Source organism: Rhinolophus sinicus, chromosome 12 (genome assembly GCF_057876585.1).
Source record: "Rhinolophus sinicus isolate RSI-liver-muscle chromosome 12, RSI-T2T, whole genome shotgun sequence".
Classification (NCBI taxonomy): domain Eukaryota; kingdom Metazoa; phylum Chordata; class Mammalia; order Chiroptera; family Rhinolophidae; genus Rhinolophus; species Rhinolophus sinicus.
The window spans coordinates 6,515,546-6,535,084 of NC_142512.1; the positions used below are offsets into that span (position 1 = coordinate 6,515,546).

General features: G+C 39.8%; 1 protein-coding gene across 6 annotated transcripts in view; it reads left to right on the forward strand.

Moving 5' to 3' along the window:
* SPECC1 (sperm antigen with calponin homology and coiled-coil domains 1) overlaps positions 1 to 19,539 on the forward strand; it is a 241,520-nt gene that overhangs the window by 103,565 nt on the left and 118,416 nt on the right. Inside the window, exon 1 of one of the 6 annotated variants that reach the window (XM_088801898.1) lies at positions 8,778 to 9,023. The exons of 4 other annotated variants lie outside the window; for them this stretch is intronic. Coding sequence is in view for 1 of the 2 variants with exons in the window: in XM_074319357.2 (XP_074175458.2) it covers positions 8,984 to 9,023 (40 nt within the window). In the remaining variant the exon portion in view is untranslated. Of the gene's footprint in view, positions 1 to 8,777; positions 9,024 to 19,539 lie in introns of those variants that run through there. One more of the 6 variants, XM_074319357.2, reaches the window with a different exon arrangement.

Consider the following 19,539-nt stretch of genomic DNA (forward strand, 5'->3'; position numbering starts at 1 on the left):
TTTCCTGCACGCTATCCTTGTGGATTTTACACTGCACACAGCTATCACGCAGAAAGCAGACCAGCAAACATTCAACACATTGATCAGCTAGATTTACATTTTTTAAATGTAGATGGTTGAGAGAACATTTTTTGAAATACTTGTTAAGAAAAGTGAAGAGTTTAATTTTTTAATTTTTCAAAATTATACCCTTTCTTGTTGTATGAAAGAATTTAAGAAGTCTTACAGACATAAATGCAAGAATATAAAAAAAAAATAATGAGAAAATGGGGGAAAAATAGAAAAATCAAAAGCTAGACATAAAGCTGGTACACAAGTAAAGTGCACTGGGTGGGCTGTGTCTTTGGCACTGACTATCTTAGAAACCAGAGGGAAGAGGGAAACCTGATTTGTGGTGACAAGATGAAAAGAAGCCAGTTATTGATGAAACACACAACTGTTCCTGGGACTGAAACATAAAAAAATAAAGTCTTCTTTAGGAACCGAAGGACGCAAGGGATTCAATATTATAAAATCAAGAAAGTCACTATATAGAGCAAATAAAATATGGCTGAACACCCCACTAGCACCCAATATGTTAATGTTTTCCCCTTTATTACTATTAAAACAATTCATACATATAAATTCTCTCTACAGTATTTAATCAAAAACACAACATTACTGCTAGATTTCGGTGTACTTAAAGTTATGCCTGGGCCAAGAAAGAGGATTGGATTATCTGTTAGAGTAATAATACGTCAATACACTTCAGGGATGGTGATATTATGTTATCAGTGATGGATGTTTATGTTAATAATCGATTGGTGTCTACTAAATGAAATGTAGAGGATGCACTGTGAATAAATATGGCAGGGGTTTGTGTAAAAACTCAAGTGTTATATGACTGTAGCACAGAAGCTGGAGGATGAAGACATTTTCCACTGTGACTGTCCTCCTGTTAGAATATTGTGGCTGAAGTCCTTTAATAGGATCAACTTCTTTTTCTCAATGTGTGTGTTAATTAATTTTTTCTAAGAGAAGGATCATGGATGTTGTTCCTTTAGTTCGAGCTGGTTCATGGTCAGAATGATGCGGCCTTGTACCAGCACCCCAGGCTTCATTATGGAAGAGGAGAAAAGGGGAGGAAATGTAGGGTCCCACCGTAGAACAAGTTTTATGTTCCAGAAGAAAGGTCTGTTTTTCTGGTTCTGTGTAATCATCATGTTGGATGGAAGGGAAACTGGAGGTCTTTCCACTGAATTCATGGAATATTAAAGTTCCAGTCCTTGAACTTGGCCGTGACCTTCTGAAATGTTCAAGTCCCTCAATGGAAAACATGATCAGATCTGCTCTCTTAGGCTGCTTTTCCTGGCTGCCAACACACAGTAGATTTTCAGTGTTGTATTCGCTCTTCCTGAATATTTGGATGACTGAGCTTGCCATTGAAGTCTCTTCGTTTGCATGTAGATTTCTATGTCAAAAATCAGTTTAATACTGTGGAGAGTATTTTTCCTAAGCAAATTACAGTACAGATAGAGTAGACGTATGTACTGTTGTTACTTTCCCTCCCTCCAACTGAATTTGCTCATATTTTCTTAATGCTGTTTGGATGGGATATTTATCCTTGTTTGATCAATCCCAAAAGACAGCCCAGTTGTGGTGGTTTTATGATGTGGGAATAAGTTTTGGAACATTAAGTCAAGAGATTTATAATAAATTAAATCAATATATATTTGATAATCTATGTGCAGTGTCTTCTGGCCAAATAATTCTCCAGATAATCCATCAAAAGAAAATGGTTTATTCGGAAAAAGAAAAAGAACTGGAACCACCAAAGAGTGCAAGCACACTCGGCAACCGGACTGTCCTCCGCAGCCCACGTGGAAAGACGAGAGTAGCCCAACATGCCTCCCCCTTTATTCACATCCCTCCCCCCAGAGGTCACCACAGAGGTCAACAGGAAGTCAAGACTAGAGTGTCAACAGGGGGGCCCAGCTCCACCCATAGTCCTCCCAGATCTATGGTTAAGCGTCTTAAGATGTCAGTTTCAACAGCAGGCTATTACATTAGGAACTATATGTGGGGTTGATGCCAGAGAAATGGAAAACAAGACTTGAACGCAGTCAATGTAGTGAAAACAAGACCGTAAGAAAAGTCTCTTAGGAACACACAGACAGCTTTGTTTTGTCCTTCTTGCTGCATCCTAGCTGTGTGTCCTTAATCAATCTACCACCACGACCACTCCTGCTATTGGGAGTAGCCAAGTCTGTGGATTTTGAAGTGAAAGCAAGTGGAAAGGGACCTCGAGCAGTTTGGCTTATTCTCAGTGATTTTTTTCCTGGTTAATCCATACTGACTCCTGGTGATCTCTGTCTCCTTTCAGGAGAAACCACTTCTTTAAAAATCTGTTCTACCAAATTCTAGTCTTCCATCAGGTAAAAACTTTTTTAACTTTATTTATCTTTTGAATAAGGAATACAATTCACCTGGGTCAGGGTGCACAGGGTGCAGTGAAAAGTTTTGCTGGTAACCCTTTGTGCAGCCTACCCTGTTCGGCATTGTCTGGCAATCTGCTGCCCTTCTAGAGATACCCAGTGTGTGTGGAAGCAAATGTATGTCCTCTCCCTGTTTGTACACACATGTGACATAAACAGACACACCGTTCTGCATGTGTGCTTTTTCTATGAACAGTGCATTTTGGAGACCATTCTATATCAAAGAGCCTCCTCATTCTGGTTTACATCTCTCTGGCATTGTTTCATCGTTTCTCAGAGGTTACTGATAGCAGTTCATGACCTCATTCCCCAGTTATCTCAGCATCGTGGGTTGTAATGTCCCTGGGCCAGGAAATTTAAGCTCATTAGGTGGTTTTCTGGGACTCCAGTTTCCTCTTACTAAGGTTTGATCTACTCTTTATAGGGCATAGACCATTTTGACGTGTATACACAGGCAGAGCATTTCTGGGTGAGTGGGTTTTGGCCTTACGTTTTCAACAAACCTCAGGTCCTTTTCAGGGTTAGCCTTCCAGACAATTTTCTGATAGGTTTCAGCCAACCTCATATTCACCCAAGGCTGTGTCCTATTTTTCAGGTTTTATACATGCCCTCAAGTTTGCCTGAGCACGTGGAGGACAACCTGTGCAATCACACTGGTTGCTTTGGGAACCTCCCCCTTTTGTCTTCAGTATCCATTATTCATTGGGGGTCAGAATCTCACCTTTGGAGAAGCATCGTGTGTGACTTTGGAAAGCTGCGTGCTTAGCCTCTCTGAGTGTGTTTCTTTATCTCTAAAACGAGATTAATCACACCCATCTCATCTGTGAGGATGAAATGAAATGGCATACGAGTATGTGAGGAACCAAGAGCAGAACCTGAAATGTAGATACTTCTATAAAATGTGATTTCCCTCTCAAACCATCCTACTTACAGAATCTCCTATGTAGGAGTTATGGCAATTAAAAAAAAAAATGCAGTTGTCTTACTCTGGGGCATCTTGCCCAGACTCTTTCAGCTTTGCTTTACTAACATGACATGTTTTTTTCTTGCAAAGTTACCATCATTTGCCTTTTGTCAACTAATTCTTTTTCTGGTCAAAATCAAGTTTTTCCTTTTGGTTACAAGCAGTAAAATTAGGGCCAGGGTTTGACTTAATATATGGAAGACTATTCTAATAGCCACAGAAGTTCAGAGGGTGTGTTGTAGAGGAAAGAAAGAATTCCCTGTTATTGCTAGAGAGGCTTTCATTCTATCTGAACAAGTCCTTAGTGGAGATGTAGGGTGATTAGATTTTCATTAAAGTCCTTCCCAACCCTGAAGGTGTTGCCTATTAAGGCCAAAGACCATTTCTTACAGATCTTCTCTTGTCTCCTTCCATGTGGAAGACACTATTCCAGGCCCTAGGATTACAAGACAGACAAGGTCCCTGATGGCTCCCAAACCTGCATCTTGGCTCCAACTTGTGCCCTGCATTCTGGAAACACTCCAGCTGTTTGCTGGAAACACGTCGTGGATGTTCTGCATGTGTATCCATCCATTCATTCCTTTAACAAATATTTAGAGTGTCTGCTGTTTCCAAGCGTCTTTCTGGATGCAGCAAGTAACAAAACAATGGAAGCCCCAGCTCTCCTGGATTTTACATTGTGTTCTCATTGAATTTGTCTAAATGAAACTCACCACCCTCATTGCAAGGGTTGCTTAACTGCTTCCTTTCGGCATCTGGACTCGGCATGGCTGCAGTGCCAGTTCCCGTCACCCAGATAAATTCTCTTGTCACCTTTGTTAGCGTCCTTTCCTTTAATGTGTAATTGTCTTTGTCAGCCGCATCTTTTCCACTTCTTTTCATTTCCTGTGGGTTACCCTGACCCCACCCAGCATAGCATCTCTCACCTAAAGCACAGAGGCTTCCTGGTTGGAGATGTACTGCTATTAATGCTCATTCCATACTTTTTTGTCCTGTGAGATTGGAATCAGTTTGGGTCAATTAATTGACAAAGTCAGTTAAATCAGGGAATCCTAAAAAATGTAACACATATACTTTAAACATTTTATTTTCACTTAAAACATACAAGTGTGTATTCACTGATCTTGTCATAGTGCCAAGGCATTTTCTTAGAGCAGACCTGTTGATTGGAATTCTTTTACATCTTTCCACGATTTCCAGTTTTAGTTTCTTTAAATAGGAGCAAGAACTTATGGACTTCAGAAGAAGACGGTATGCAGAATCCTTTCACATGTTTACAAGTATTCCCCTAATTTTTTATAGTTGCTTCAGGCATTTTTTAAGGACTCACCTTCACTGAATCTTTTCAAAGCATTCAGCGAGCCTTTTGAAGAAATAACGCCTCTCTCTTTGCACTTGTATTTCATTGATTTACATAATAATTAAGTTATGTAAATAAAATCATGAGGACAACCAGTATAAACAGGTTTGCAACAATACACCTGACTCTTAGTAGTATGCAGACAACCCAAATGCTGGGAGCAGAAGTGCATCGTTGTTCTGGAGAGGAGCCTACCAACCAACAGTATTCATCTAGCCCAGAGCATTAGTTAGTATGTCTTGTTAAAATGGAGTGTGTTGGTTATTTTGGTGAATTGGTTATCTGTAAAATAGTAGGTAGAAGGTGTATAAGAGAGCAGGTTTTGTATTACTAATTTTTCCGAAGAACCGCTTTCCTCAGACCGCTTGTTTGCTCCCACACCTTCTGCACTCCTCACTGGGTAAGGAACGAAGGACAACCTTTCTGCCTTGATTCATTGAGATCCCATTGCAGCCTTATCTCAGTCCCCTGTTTGTGCCTTGAGCTCCAGCCCCAGGCCACAGGATGGCTTGTCCTTTGAACACTCAGGACCTTTCCACAATCTAGCCTTTGTTCACTCTCATGAACAAAGACGAGGCTCTGCTGCTGGGGCCTGCTTGTCCAGGATGCGCATGTCCATGCCAGGCACCTCCCTCCCGCTGCCCCTTGCCTCCTCCTGCCACACTGGACAGTGGGAAAGGACCCACTCAAAGCAGCACCTCCTTCATAAAGCCGTTCTTGATGTCACGACGGAATGTGCTTTTTCTCTTTTTTACATCTGTAGCTCTGCATTTGTATATCTGTTCAGACACCATATCCTGCCTTGTACTTTTTCTCTTTCCTGACTTAAAAATTCTCTGTTGCTTTAAGTGGAACCCAGTTTATTGGACCTGCGGGCAGCACATGGAATAAGCAATACATCCTAAGTATGGGTGGTACCTTTCTTTTTCCCCTTTATTTCATCTTCTTCAAAGTCGTGTCTTTCTGGCCTTTATTCCTGGCAGCCTGGCACCCCCAGACTTCAGTCATGCTAATCAATGCAGAGTGAGGACGGGGCTCTTTTCAGTAGGAATAATACATGGAGTCTTGAAGCCTCATCCATTCATCTCTCTTGACTTAAAGCAAACAGCTTTATTGATGTATAATTTATGTATCATAAAATTCACCCATTTAAAATGTTCAATATAATGATTCTTAGCAAATTTCCTGAGTTACAACTATCCACCCCAGCTAAGTTTTAGAACATTTCTGTCACCCCATAAAGATCACTTGTTCCATTTCCAGCCAATGCCTGTTTCACCCCCAACTCCAGGCAACCATTAATCTCCTTTCTGTCTTTATAGATCTTTCCTTAACTTTCCCTGCCACCTTTTCTGCATTGGAGTGTTTTTTGGACCAATATACATGCTATTTGCCTGAGGAACTTTTCTTCTGATTCAGTTACTAAACTTTGTTACCCTCTCTTTTATTCTTTCTCCCTATGTTGAAGTTTCTTTTAGTTTTCTTTATGTGAACCTAGTCCCTGTTTAGCAAGTTGGCCTGTGGCTTATTAAGAAAGTTGAGGTTTCCCCCTCCTTTAGAATATGGAAAACTTGAATAGTGTCATGTACAAAACAGATACTCAATATTATTCATTGAATAAAGCAATCTAAGCCCCTCTAAGGAATGGAAAAATTTCATCTCCTGTTATATTTAGTATAGTGCACATAAAGCCACTTTAGTTACTATTTTTAGTAATAAATAGTTTTCGGTAAGAAAAATGGCATTGTTTTTATTAGAATGATTGAAATTTGATAGCTTAAAAATTTTTTATAATGAAGAAAAGTACAAAGAAAGTTAAAGCATGATCCAGAATGCCAACTCTCAGAAGCAACCAGTGTTAAACAATCGATGGTGATTATCTTTGCAAACATCTCTTTCAGCAGTGATACAGCTATAAAGACAGCTATTGATATTGTTGCCAAGCTGGGGAGGCAGCTTTGGTTGCCGTAGGAATCCAAGCCACACATAACAAGTCCTTGAGAGGAGGCTTGTAGCTCTCATGAAGCTTGTACTCTAATGGAGAGACAATATAAACCAATAAACAAGTAAATATATAGTATACTAAGTGGTGGTAAGTGTCACGGAGGTCAACAAAGCAGCGAAGTGTGTGCATTTACTATTTAATGTGGTGAGACAAGAGAAGCCCCTCCTAGTAGAACGATGTTTGATCAGAGACATCGGAAGTGAGAGCATGAACCATATGGTCTGTGTAAGGTAGGAATGTGAGGGAGGAGCGGTCCAGACAGAAGGAACAGCAAGTGAAAAGGCCTTTGGGTGAGAGCATGCTTGACTTGTTTGAGGAGCAGCGAGTTGGCCACTGTAGCAAAAGCAGTGTGAGGGGGAGAGAGTCCACTGAAGGAGGGTGGCGGTGGGGGAGGTTATTCAGGGCCTTGGAGGCCCTTGTAAAGGCTTTGGGTTTTCCTCCCAATGAGACAGAAAGCCATTGGAGCACTGTAAGTGGAGTTGTGATATGATTCGACCTAGGTTTTAGAAGCATCAGTTTTTATGTGAAGATTAGACTCTATTTTATAGAGAGGTGGGGGCAGAAGAAGGGAGACTGGTTAGAAGGCAGTTGCAGTAGTCCTGGTAGGAGATGACCACATTAAATGAGGTGGTAGCAGTGGAAGTGGTGAGAAGTGCTGAGATATGGTGGCATTTCCCGCCCCCCCCTTCTGCCCCGCCCCAGAGGCCGACCTCTGGCTGCTCATGGCCGCCCAACTCCACGGAGAGCCGTTGTTCACAATCTTAGCTGTAGAGGGCGCAGCTCACTGGCCCATGTGGGAATCAAAGCCCTGACCTTGGCGTTCTGAGCACCGGGCTCCAACCTCCTGAGCCAGGGGGCTGGCCCTATGGTGGCATTTATGATATATAGTCTGACATATTCCGTTTATGGAGATGGAGAAGACTATATGAGACATCTGTGAAAGAAAAATTAAGAATTTGATTTTGTTCCAGTTAAATTAGAGATGCCTATTAAGATATCTAAGTGGAGGTGTTAAAAAGGTAGTTGGATAAATGAGTCTGGAGTTCAGAAGAGAGCACTGACGATATATAGATGGTATTTAAAAGCCATAAGTTGGTTGTAATGGCCAAGTTAGACAAAGAAGAGCTGACCAACTTGGATAGCGCTTTAGGGTACTCGAGGGTCTAGAGGTCGAGATGAGGAGAAACCCATAAAGAGGACTGAGAAGAGGTGCCAGGGATATGGACAAAAAACTAGGAGATCGTGGTGTCCTAGAAGCCAGATGAATAAACTGTTTTGAGGAGCTGAGTGATCATTAATGACTTAAGATGTTGATAGGTAGGATGAGAACTGAGAATGGACCATAGTCAAGTGATGCAGGAGATAGAACCAGTCATTCCACTCATGATTTTATTAGTTCTAAGTATTTTTCGCTGCGAGATTTCGTTAGTTCTTAGTGTTTTCACTGTAAAATTAACTATGAAAGTTGTTCGGGGTAATTTCCATAAGTTAGTCATTTCTGATAGCAGCAAAACAGTTACCACTTAGGATTGGTATGCAGTTTTATTAGGGGTAGTAGTCATCTTGGTTAATGGGCAAGTCTTTGTTAAAGCGTTCTTTTTCTTCACCTCCTCAAGAGTTGCTTATTCGTCCATTCATTCATTTACCCTCAAAAATTCTTATTGGCCCCTGTCCCATGCCAACCTCTGATAGAAGATATAATTTATTGCCCGCAGGATTTTGCCTTTCCGGTGGCACTTGGATTCAGTCTCCCTGCGGTGGGGTTTTTCCAACTTACCTGGTCCAGCTGCAGTTCTCAGCGTCTGCCCCTAGAGGCCTGAAGTCGGTCAGAAGTGCGTCCCTCTCCCCCCTCCCCCGCCGGAAGGACCCTTTGGACGCTCAAGTGCGATATGCAAATGAAGAGGGTGGGTAGTATGCAGATGAGATGGGCAGGCCGCACCAGGCACGCTGTGTGGATCGAGGTGGGCGGGAGGTATGCAGATGAGTGAGCAGGGCCCTCCCGCGCGGTGGAAGAGCCGCTCCGCCGGCGGCCGCCGGGAATTGAAGGCGCCCGGCCCTTTCTTTGACTGGAGCGGACCGCCGGACGCAGCTGCCTCGCCAGCAGGAGCCGGCGCGAGCTGCTGCAGGGTGGACACCGTGTTCGAAGCCGGCCAGCCGGCCGCTGCCCGAGTCGGCTGAGAATGGGCAACCACTCTGGGCGGCCTGAGGATCCCGAACCAGGTCTGTGCGGTTGGTGGGGGTCGCGCCGCGCCCCCTCCCCGGCCGCGCGCCCTTCCCCCACCCTCCACCCGGGCCAGCGGCAGCCGCGCTGCTGGCGGGCGCCGGGGGAGCTAGTGGAAAGGTGAAGTTCCTGGGATGTGATTCTTGCCTTTGGAATGCGCTCATGAGGTTATGAAATTACCTGTGCCTGCTCCGCGACAAGGAAATGCCACTCACTATAATCACTTACCTGGAAACCCTGGGTCCGTCCGGACTCAGCAAGTGGGGCGGGAAGGAGCTTGGTTCCGTGGCGGGGAGCATGCAGGCCCGGCGGATGGAGAGGGGTCTGGGGGCGCGGTGGGTGTCTTGTGTACAGATTTCCCCGTGGAAACCGACTTGCCCCTCTTGTCTGCCGCCTATTCTGTGTGTAGGCAATTCTTGCAGACTTTCTAGGCATTTGCAACGGAAAGTGTGACTTGGCAGTCATTTTTCTGGTTCATTGTCCATTTTGCAGTGCATCATTTGCATATCACACACTTTCTGGAGTCCCGTGGAAGGTGGTAACCCGTCAGCAGATCTGTTGCTCATGGTCAGACCAAGGGCTTGATTGTGACTGTTTCTTACGCAAAATAGCCTGTGCTTATTCTGGGACACCGAGAACTTCTTCAGTTTATAAAATTCTTATTTAAGGAATTAAGCGATCTTGTTGGAGAGTCAGCTGGGCTCTAGTTTTCATCTTCTGGTGGATCTTCCTGGCCTCTGTCACAGATTTAGATGCAGATAACCACGGGGTTGCATTTAAAAACAAAACAGAACGTTTTTATACTGTCACATGAAGCAGATGGTATTTAATTTAGCCTCAGAAATTGCGTCTTGGCTGATTGGGGAGAGATGGTGGAGTCCTGGGTGGCAGGTGATGAGTATCTATTTCTGTGACAGCCAGATTTTTAAAAAATTCCAAGGGAGTAACTTTTAAATTTGAACTTGAATGAGGAAATTGAAGTTTTGAGAGGTGGAGCGACTTGTCCAAGTGACTTATTCCTTGAATTGGGAGCAGTTTTGTGATTAAGACATTGGTCTGCTTAGCCTCAGCTCTTCTGCCTGTCTCAGCTGCCTGTGTTGGCAGGGAGGCCAGTCAAGCTTAGGCCATATCCTTGGGGCAGGACTGAGATGGGTGCCACCCTGTCAGCTGTGGTACATTGGACTGGTACTACCAGGATCATAAACTTTGCCACATGGGAATACTGTGAAGAAAAGTTTTGGAGATGGAGTTACTGCAAAGATTACATAGGGGTTACTCTCAAAATTGCACAGCACTTATCCAAACTTCTTTGGGCAGAATTACCAATATTTGCAAAATAACGTCTTTGTCATACACAGCTCTGTGATAAACTGTTAGGTAAAGGATATGTAATATTTTAAAGAACACCTCTCATTAGTATACAACTGCCCAGGTATTGTGAAAACCCCTGTGTATGATTTCCTTTGTGTCAAAATTGTGAAGAGACTGTCCCCCTTATTAGAGCTTTTAAGAGTTTTACTTGGGTGCTTGTGTTCCAATTTCTAAGTGACCTTGCTTTTTAAAGCACTCTAATGGATAGGAAAAAGGACACTTGTATGCCAGTGACTTATTTTATTGCATTTTTCAAAGAGTGTATATAATTTCAAAATGGGAATTTAGTCTGATTTGCCGCAAGTAAGATACCCAATTAGAAAATCTTAGGAAAGACTTTAAATGCTGGACTATAGTTGGCTGAAAGTGTGAGTATAATTTTAAATGCTCTCTTAATGCTGTGATGAAATGCTATAGAATGCATCATTGAGATCCTGGAAATTAGAGTTTTCTTAAAGATTAATTTATCTTCAACCTGCTTTACCATGGGGACTGGGATTAGGCAGAGTCCCTAATCCCAGAGTGCCTTCCCACTGGCAGTTGGGCATTGGACTAGAATCAGAACTACTGCTTCAATGCGTCACCAGAACAAGGGGCCTAAAGATTCGTGGTAGAGGTAAGGAGAAAATAGAGGGAAGCTGGGCGAGGTGAGAGCAGTACCCGTCTGATTTTTACAGTTTCTGTATTGTGTCAGTTTTGTCCTTTGAGACACAGACCCTTAAATAGAATTAGGAATGAACAGGTTTATTAGAGAGTGACACCTAAGAAAGAGAAAAGGAGTGGGAAGCAGAATTGGGCCACGGAAGCTTTAAACTGCGATGCAGATCCAACACTTAAGAAAGGAAAAGGGGGAGGAGAAGGTTTGGTCAGGGAGAGCCTCAGGTAACTAGGTAGATGTGATGAAGTCTTGGCCAACTGATTGGGGAGCTCCAGAGCAGACTACCTATTAAAGGAGTCCCAAGTTGGGAAAAGATGGCCAGTCCCTAGTCCTCTTGCGTAGCTGTCACTGCTGAAGGCTGTCTAGAAAGAATGTGCCTTCAGGTGTAAAGCCAAGTTGAGTTCTGGGATCCTGGTGGCATTAACAGCTGGATGTGTCAGCCAACTGCAGTCCTTGCATCTAAATGCCACGTTCTTAATCAGCTAGAGATCCAAGTGGCACACCTCATGGCTGGCCACAGGACCTCAGTTGCTTGGGCAAGGGTGGGAGTGGCCCGTTTAAAGGGTAAATGATGTGAAATCTCTATCTCAGTCCTCCCCCACCTCATCTTACTTAAAAGGGCTGGAATTGTCCTATCCCTTCCAGGTGGAAGCTCCTCATCCCCTCTGGGGCACACCTCAGGCAGAAGGCAGGTTCTCAAGTGCCATTTCTTTTCTAGCCCTGGAATTGACTGTGGTTGCAGCAAGATTCCTCTTTTGTGATTCTTGTGATCCTGAGTTGGGTCATTGTGATTTATTGTGGGATTGCAGAATGGACAAGAGAAATGGATTAAAAAATGTGAACATTTGCTAAGTGAGGGCAGCTCGAATCAACATGTTGATGACCACAGCTCTTACTTCTTAGAAGGTCCCAGTTAACAGTCCTTCCAACTGGGTTGTCAGTGCTTGCATTGTCAGAGAGGGCTGCTGGGTGTAGTTGTGTAGGTTGTGCACTGTTCAAAGGCATCTGGGAAAAGGAATGAGTGGGCCCAGTTGGGGTTGTGTCAGTCCAGAGGAATGGGTGCCATTTTGCAATTTTGCCTTTTTATATTCACACAAAGGTGCTCCATAGGCTAAAGGAGGCAGTATTATAGAAGGTGAGCTAGAAGGCTTTCCCCACTATCACTGCTAGCTGCTTACTATTTGCTTTAAATTTGCAAGTATGTGTTTAAACAATGATTTTAAATGATATAGAACAAAAGAAAAAGCTTCTTTCCATACCCCCTCAGGTCCTACTCTGTATTAGTTATAGTAATAGTTAATGGTAACTTGGGTTAAAGAGGAATCCCAAAATAGCCATTAAAAGTTGATTTCTCCCTCACGTCATAGTCTAATGTGAGTTGGGGCAGTCTGGGGAGTTACACGCTAGAGACTCAGGCTGGTGAATGTCGATTTTCAATGCCTGGCTTCCAAGTTGCGCTGGATCTGCCAGCCGTCAGGAGAAGAGAGCAGGCACATGGAGGGGGGTACTGCCAGAGGCTTTAGGGGTATGGCCTGGAAGTTGTGCACATGGCTTCTACCCAAACCCCACCTGGATGCTAAGAGGTTAGAAAACGTCTCTGCGAGTGCCGCCCAGAGGACAGCATGGATGCTGGTGAATACTAGTGGTCTCCTTCCAGTCTTGTTGACTACTCTCAACCACATCTGTGTCAATATTTTATTACAAAAATTTTAATCAGAAAAATTGAAAGACATGTCTAGTAAACACCCATATACTCACTACCTAGATTCTGCAATGAACATTTTGCTACATTTGCTTTGTTCATATTTCTATCCATCTATTTGTCCCTCTCTGCATCCGTCATCCCATCTTATTTTTATGCATTTCAAAGAAATGGTTATCTCTATAATTATACATTATATGCTCTACCTATACTATTCCTTGATTCATTAGCTTTCGAGGCTATCTGCTAACCTTACTCTAAAAGTTGAGGAATTAAGAATTTTTACTACTATATTCCTCTCCTCACCCATTTCTGCAAGTCATACTTAAGTGTTCTAACTTTCTTATTAGTATAGTAAAATGCAAATGGTGGAATATAGGTGATGTATATACCATTCACTGTAAAATTTTTTCAAGTTTGCTATATGAAATTTTTATTTAAAAAACTTAAAAATTCTAAGGAAATCTATTTCTTGACTAACAGTGTCCTTGTCTAGTTAAATGAAGATATGCTATTCCTGTATTTCTTCTGCTTTTTCCCCAGCATCCTCCGTACCTTATTTCTGGTCTGCATCTCAACCTTTACATGGCTCAGAACATTTTGTTTTGTAATTAGGATTATTAAATATTCTGTGCATTATTTACAGATTGATTCTAAAAATCAAAAACCAATCAGCATTTAAAGTATTAGGATCCCATAGGTATTATTAACTGGAGAATCGGGTAGTGCATTTAGGTTTACAGAGGAGGAAATGTAATCTTACATTGCTTAACTTGTAATCTGTGACAGAAAATATTACTTTAAAAGAAAATAGAAGGGTAAGGAGATTGGAAAGGAATTCGTACAAGTATTATAATTATTTAGTTTTCAGAGTATCTTAAAATGCTTTTATCTTATTAGCCAGCTTCTTGATTTTACAGATTGTTACAGAGAATTCATTTTATTCTTCAAGATAGAAAACACGATGATTAAGAGTTTGGGCTTTGGAGTCAGCCTGCCTGTTCATAATCCTACTTTTGTTAGTTTGTAGCTCTGAGACTGGGCAAGTGTTTGAGCCTCAATTTCTTCATCTTGAAAAGGGGATGGTAATATATCATACCTCATAGGGTTGTTGTGATTAATTGGTGAAAAAAGGTGAAGGGTTCAGATAGGCTCGCATGGAAAGTGCCTGGTAAGCTATAGTTGTTACTATTCCTAGACTTCCTTCCAACTTTATGTTTTAGTTTGGGGTTAGATCATAGTTTGGGGTTGCCTTCTGGTCCTTTCTCAGTCTCAGGTTAGCTCACTACTTCTTGGATCCTTTTTCCATTTTTGCATTCCCTTTGCTTTAGCTGGAGTATTTCCAATGATCGTCTATGTTGCCAAACTTTTATATATTTTATCATCTCTATATTCAACTTTTTCTTTCGGTTTTCCTATTGACTTCTAAGTTTTCATCAACTAAATTTTCTATTTCCAGAATATTTGTTTGTCTTCTGTTTTATTCTTATTTATATCAATTTGGGGTTAAGTTAGTGGGGAGGGGTTGGAGTTGGCTGGAGGGCTTGAGCCGGTGAGTTAGTGGCTTCTGTTGCCTATTAGTTTTAGATTTCAAGAATTCATTAGAATTTTTACAGTAGTCACAAAGGAAAATATAGTACGCATTTTTCTCAAATGTATTTTGTTCTATAGGAGAATTTCAGAGTGGAATTAGTGTTCTGAGAGACATACTTTGGAAAATGTGCCCTTTTTGGATTTATAGATATACACATATGATCTATGATAACAAATAATAAAAAGGTAGAAAGTAATATCAGATATATTTGTTACTGTAATAAATGTGAATGAGTTTAGCTCTCCATTAAAAAAGAGCCCCTTCCTCTAAATTAAGACAGAAAATAAAATATATATGCTGCAGAAAACTATACGTACTCAGGTGATACTTTGATTTTAAAAATTAAGTCAGTTAAAGTTGTGAATAAAAAAACTAGGTCTTTAGGCTATCAAGTTCAGTATCGTGTTATTTTATTTATAAGTCCAGTAAAATTTAATTATCATTAATTAAGGGGAATCTTTGATTAATGTTCAGTTCCATTTACAAACTTAGTTAATAAGTTTTAAGTATTTTAAATTGTTTTTCGGTTAAATGTATTTAGATTCTAGTTAGGCTGACTGACAAGTCCAGTTTAAGTCTTAGAAATTTCGTACTGATTCTCATAAGCATAGTGATTATTTTTTTAAAGATTTTTATTAAAATATAGCTAACCTAAAATATTATATGGTATCTTTCTTGATAGTAAAATGAAATGTGATTTAATTGTGACTATCTCTCATGGCTTTGTCTGACTTACAAGGTCAGTCTACTGAAACAATGTTCAAGACACACGGGTGCGCGCGCACACACAAATACCACAAAGCACCTTATATCAGACAGGACCCTCTATCTTGATAAAAGTACAATTCAAGAAGAAAAGGTAGGAGTTACAAAATCCCATACACTAACTAGCAAAACACTGGAAGTGACTAAAGCAAATCTATTAGAAATATATTGAAAAACTCACAAGTAAAATGAGAAAATTCAACAACGTGTCTTACACAAATAATTTTTCTAACTGTTCATGGAATGGTTAAAACATTGATCTGTTCTAGACAGAAAGAAAACCAACCTCATTATAATCTCTTAAGGGAAATTTTACTGGTTACTTTTTTATCATAATGCAATAAAATTGTAGGTAATAAAAGTGAAAATTTAAAAAAACTTAATCCATTTGGAAATTTTGACCCAAATAGGAACTGAAAACTATAATTATAGAAAAATAATTAGAAAGTAATTCTGAAGTACTTCATAAAGTTACAAATAATAAGTAAATTCATTCCTTGAAAGCTTTTGTAATAAAAAAAAGCATGAAAATAAATGGAGTAATTACTATACACAGAAAATTAGAAAAAATCAAAGAAATCTGGGAAGATAGGTGGGAGTTTTTTAAAAGGGCAGACTAATAAGAAGAGCATTTTGACTGTGTCTGTTTCACTCTTCTCTTACCTTCAGCACCTAGCATATCACCTGACAAATGGTAGGCACTTAGCAAATATTTATTGAATTAATGAATAAAAAAGAAAAAACACTGGAATTAAAAAAAATTTCAGAGTAGTTTCTTTGTTAAAACTGTGAAGTAGGTAAAGCTGTAGTTGGACTAATTAAGAAAAAGGATTCCATTGCTGAAATGTAGTGTAGAACGTGATGAAGTGAGCTCTTCCTTGAAAAGGATGGCGGATTAGATAAATGCTATGCCTACTGCCTCCCAGGATCACACCAAAATTACAAAAAAATTATAGAACAATCAACCTCAAGAATCATCTGAAGATAGCTGAACAGAACCCCTGTAAGTAAGGATATAAAAAAGAGGCCACATCGAGACTGAAAAAAAACCCATGGGCAAAGGAAAAAAAAAAAAGGTAACAAAAATACCCCAAATTAGCAATGTAAGAAAGTATATAATCAGAGATATGAAGGTTTGAAAAAAGAACAAAACAGAAAATTTTGATGAAATTGAAATTTTCCCGGAAAACGAAACTATGAAAATCAATTCAGGAAGAAATGAAATACTTGGACAGAAAAATCTTGGAAGACATCACAAAGTGACAAAATAGCTCCAAAAATAATTCTAAACCCAGATGGTTTTATAGGTAAAGTTTTTCAAATATAAGAAAAATGTAAATTCTGTGCCATTTAAAGTCATCTAATGCATTGTTTCCCAAAGACTACTATATTACAGAGGGTACAGATAATGCTTTAAGGTATATGCAGATGACTATTTGTCATTTTAGTTTTAAACGTGCTAGTAAAATTGTAACTAGTACATTGAATCTGTGTCTGTTGTCTAGGAAGAAGTTAGGTTTAAAAAAAAAGTAACTCAATATTGAGCTTATGCAGAAAAAATTAAATATATGTAGACAGGGAAGTGCAAATATAGCCAAAATTGTCAAGGCGATAGTAGACACTTGAAAAATATTGTGACGTACACAAAAGATGGAACGCATTCCAATTTATTTTAACAAAAGTAGTACTAATACTATTAATGCTATTTCTGATACCAAAGCCTTTCAAAGATAGAACTAACAAAGTGAGAGTTCATGTTCACTAGTATAGATGTACAAGTCCTAACTGGAACATAAGCCAAATTTAACCCAACCATATATTTTAAAATATTAAACCACTGTAAAACTAGTTCATTTCAAGAATGAAATAACATTATTGTATAATTAATTTAATATGTGTTTGACATCAGTAAATTTAAAGAGAAAAAAAATTTCATCTTACTCTATGTCAATAATGCATTTAATAAAATTTAACATCTACCATAAATACATTTAAAAGAAAGAAATGGATCCTTTCTAAGATAATAAATAAAATGGTCTGAAAGCCACACACACCATGCTTAACAGGAAACTGAAAATATTCCTATAAAGGTCAGGAAAAAAAACAGTGGTGCCATTACAGGACATTGTTTTCACATAAACTAGCCAAAACAGTAAGATTTTTTTTTTAAGTTTATTAAAAATGAGACAAAATTAGCATTATTTGTAGGTACTGTAATTCTCTTATTAGAATAGCCAACATGATCAACTGAAAAACTGTTAGAAGTAAGGAGAATTCAGTAAGGTATCCAGCTTGGAAATGCATATACCAGGGGTGCCAAGAAAATGTATGCACATTTTAAGAGATGTTCTCTATGCTCAAGCAGTAGTTTGCCATAATCAGAAGTGTCTGGACCCTGATGGTAACCACTTTGATCACCTCTTGCAATTGCAGAAGTAAACATGACTTGTATTTATCTTTTGTTATCGGTATATATTGAGTATTAGAATTAACACAGTTTTTTCCTTTCTTAAAATGTGTATACATTTTTTTGGCACCCTCTGTATATATTCATATGTGTATGAATATGCATAATATGCATATATGTGTATACGTAGATGTATATATAACAGTAGCTTTCTTTGTGTTAATAATAATCAGAAACAAAAGTTTATTAAAAGGTCACAGCATGAGCAAAGTGTGTAAAACCTGGGGGAGAAATAAGGAGTGTGCAAAGCCTTTGTGATAAACTGTAAATTCTGTACTCAGAGAGTAGACTCTAGTGATGATGAAATAGATGCCCTCTGTTACATGGAGGAATTATCCTATACATTATAGGTTTTAAAGTCAGAAATAGTTGCTGAATTTTGTGAAACGCCTTTTGGGCATCTATCCTGATGTTTGATTTTTCTTTTTAGAAATAATGATTTGATGAATTTGAAAATTTTTACCTTATAATAATTTTTAATTTAATTAGTTAATTAATTAATTAATTTTTAAAGGAGGGCGCAGCTCGCAGTGGCCCATAGGGGGTCCGAACCAGCAACCTTGGTGCTACTAGCACCACACTCCAACCAACTGATCTAACCAGCCACCCTGAAATTTTAATTCAAGGTTTTCTAAATCATCCTATTGGAATTTTTTTTTTTAATATGGAAGGTGAATTAGCAGCATACGTTTTTATTGTTTCCCTGTTGCCTATGTATAAGAAAAGGTGTATGAGCACAACGTTAGCTCTAAAGTCCCTGCTAACTTTAACATTCTGTGACTTTTCTAACTCAGAAGTGTTTGAGAATGGAGGAGACTGGATTTCATCTGTTGAGTGTGGTGACCAAATGTGCTATAAGTGTGAGATTTCCCTGTTGAATTTTGTTTACGTGTAAAAAATGTGTGTATATGGCTCCAGTCAGAAAAGACCAGCCTGTTTGTAGTACCCTAGCATGAAAACACTGAGGATTTTGAAAGTTTCAGTGTCCTTTTGAAGACTTTGCCTTCCCTTTGCAAGGCACTTCCTCCGGGAAAATCCTCCAACCAGTTCCAACTGGTTGGCGCATCTTTATCCTTCCTCTTCCTCTTCGTGAGATGCCCTCTCCCTTGTTTGTTTGCCACCTTCCCATTCAGCCATCAAGGCCCTCTGGTGTCCCCCTTCACATGGACACTGTACATCCTACTCCAACTGAGTAAGAACCGCTTGAGAAGAACCCTTGTGGGTCTTACTCGTCCCCATGGCCCCTAACACTCCTTGGAGGCCCTAGCAAAAAGAAAGGTTTTATTGAATTGATGGAAGCTGTCCTTTGTATTTCTAAGAAATTTTTGAATTCTCAGAAGAAAGTAGGTTTGATATTACAAAATTAATGTCATTGGCCAAATATTTAAAATTGAGATTTAAAAAATCATTTAATGTTACGAATTTCAGAAAAGTTTGTTTCGCAGGAAGTGTTTGTCCACATGCCACATCACTACAAAGATAACCCAGATATCCTGGGAGGAGTACCGGGTGGGGAGGTTGCAGGGGGCAGGGTGGGGGTAGCGGGTGGCACAGGGAACTTGCCCACCCACTCTTTCCTTTCATCACTATTAGAGAGACTGAACACAGCCCACCATCCCCCCATTTCCTTCTGTTTTTCGCAACTCATACCTATTCCTAAATTTTCTGTTACCAATATCACTGCCTCTGCTTATTTTTTTTAACCCTTGCTCTGTTACTTAAGAAAAATTAGTCTTTTTCTCCTTCACTCTTTATTTTGCTCTAATTTCCAGCGACTTGTTCCAAATTGAACCTAGTTATGGATAAGTGTTAAGATTAGGGGTTATGATAAACCTGGAATAGTAGAGTCATAAATTTTGACCTACAACTATATCCAATAAAGAACTAGTGCCAAAAACTTCCAGAGCCCTTGAAAATACCCTTTGTTTTATCTGCCAAAGAATTCATCTTCTTCCTCT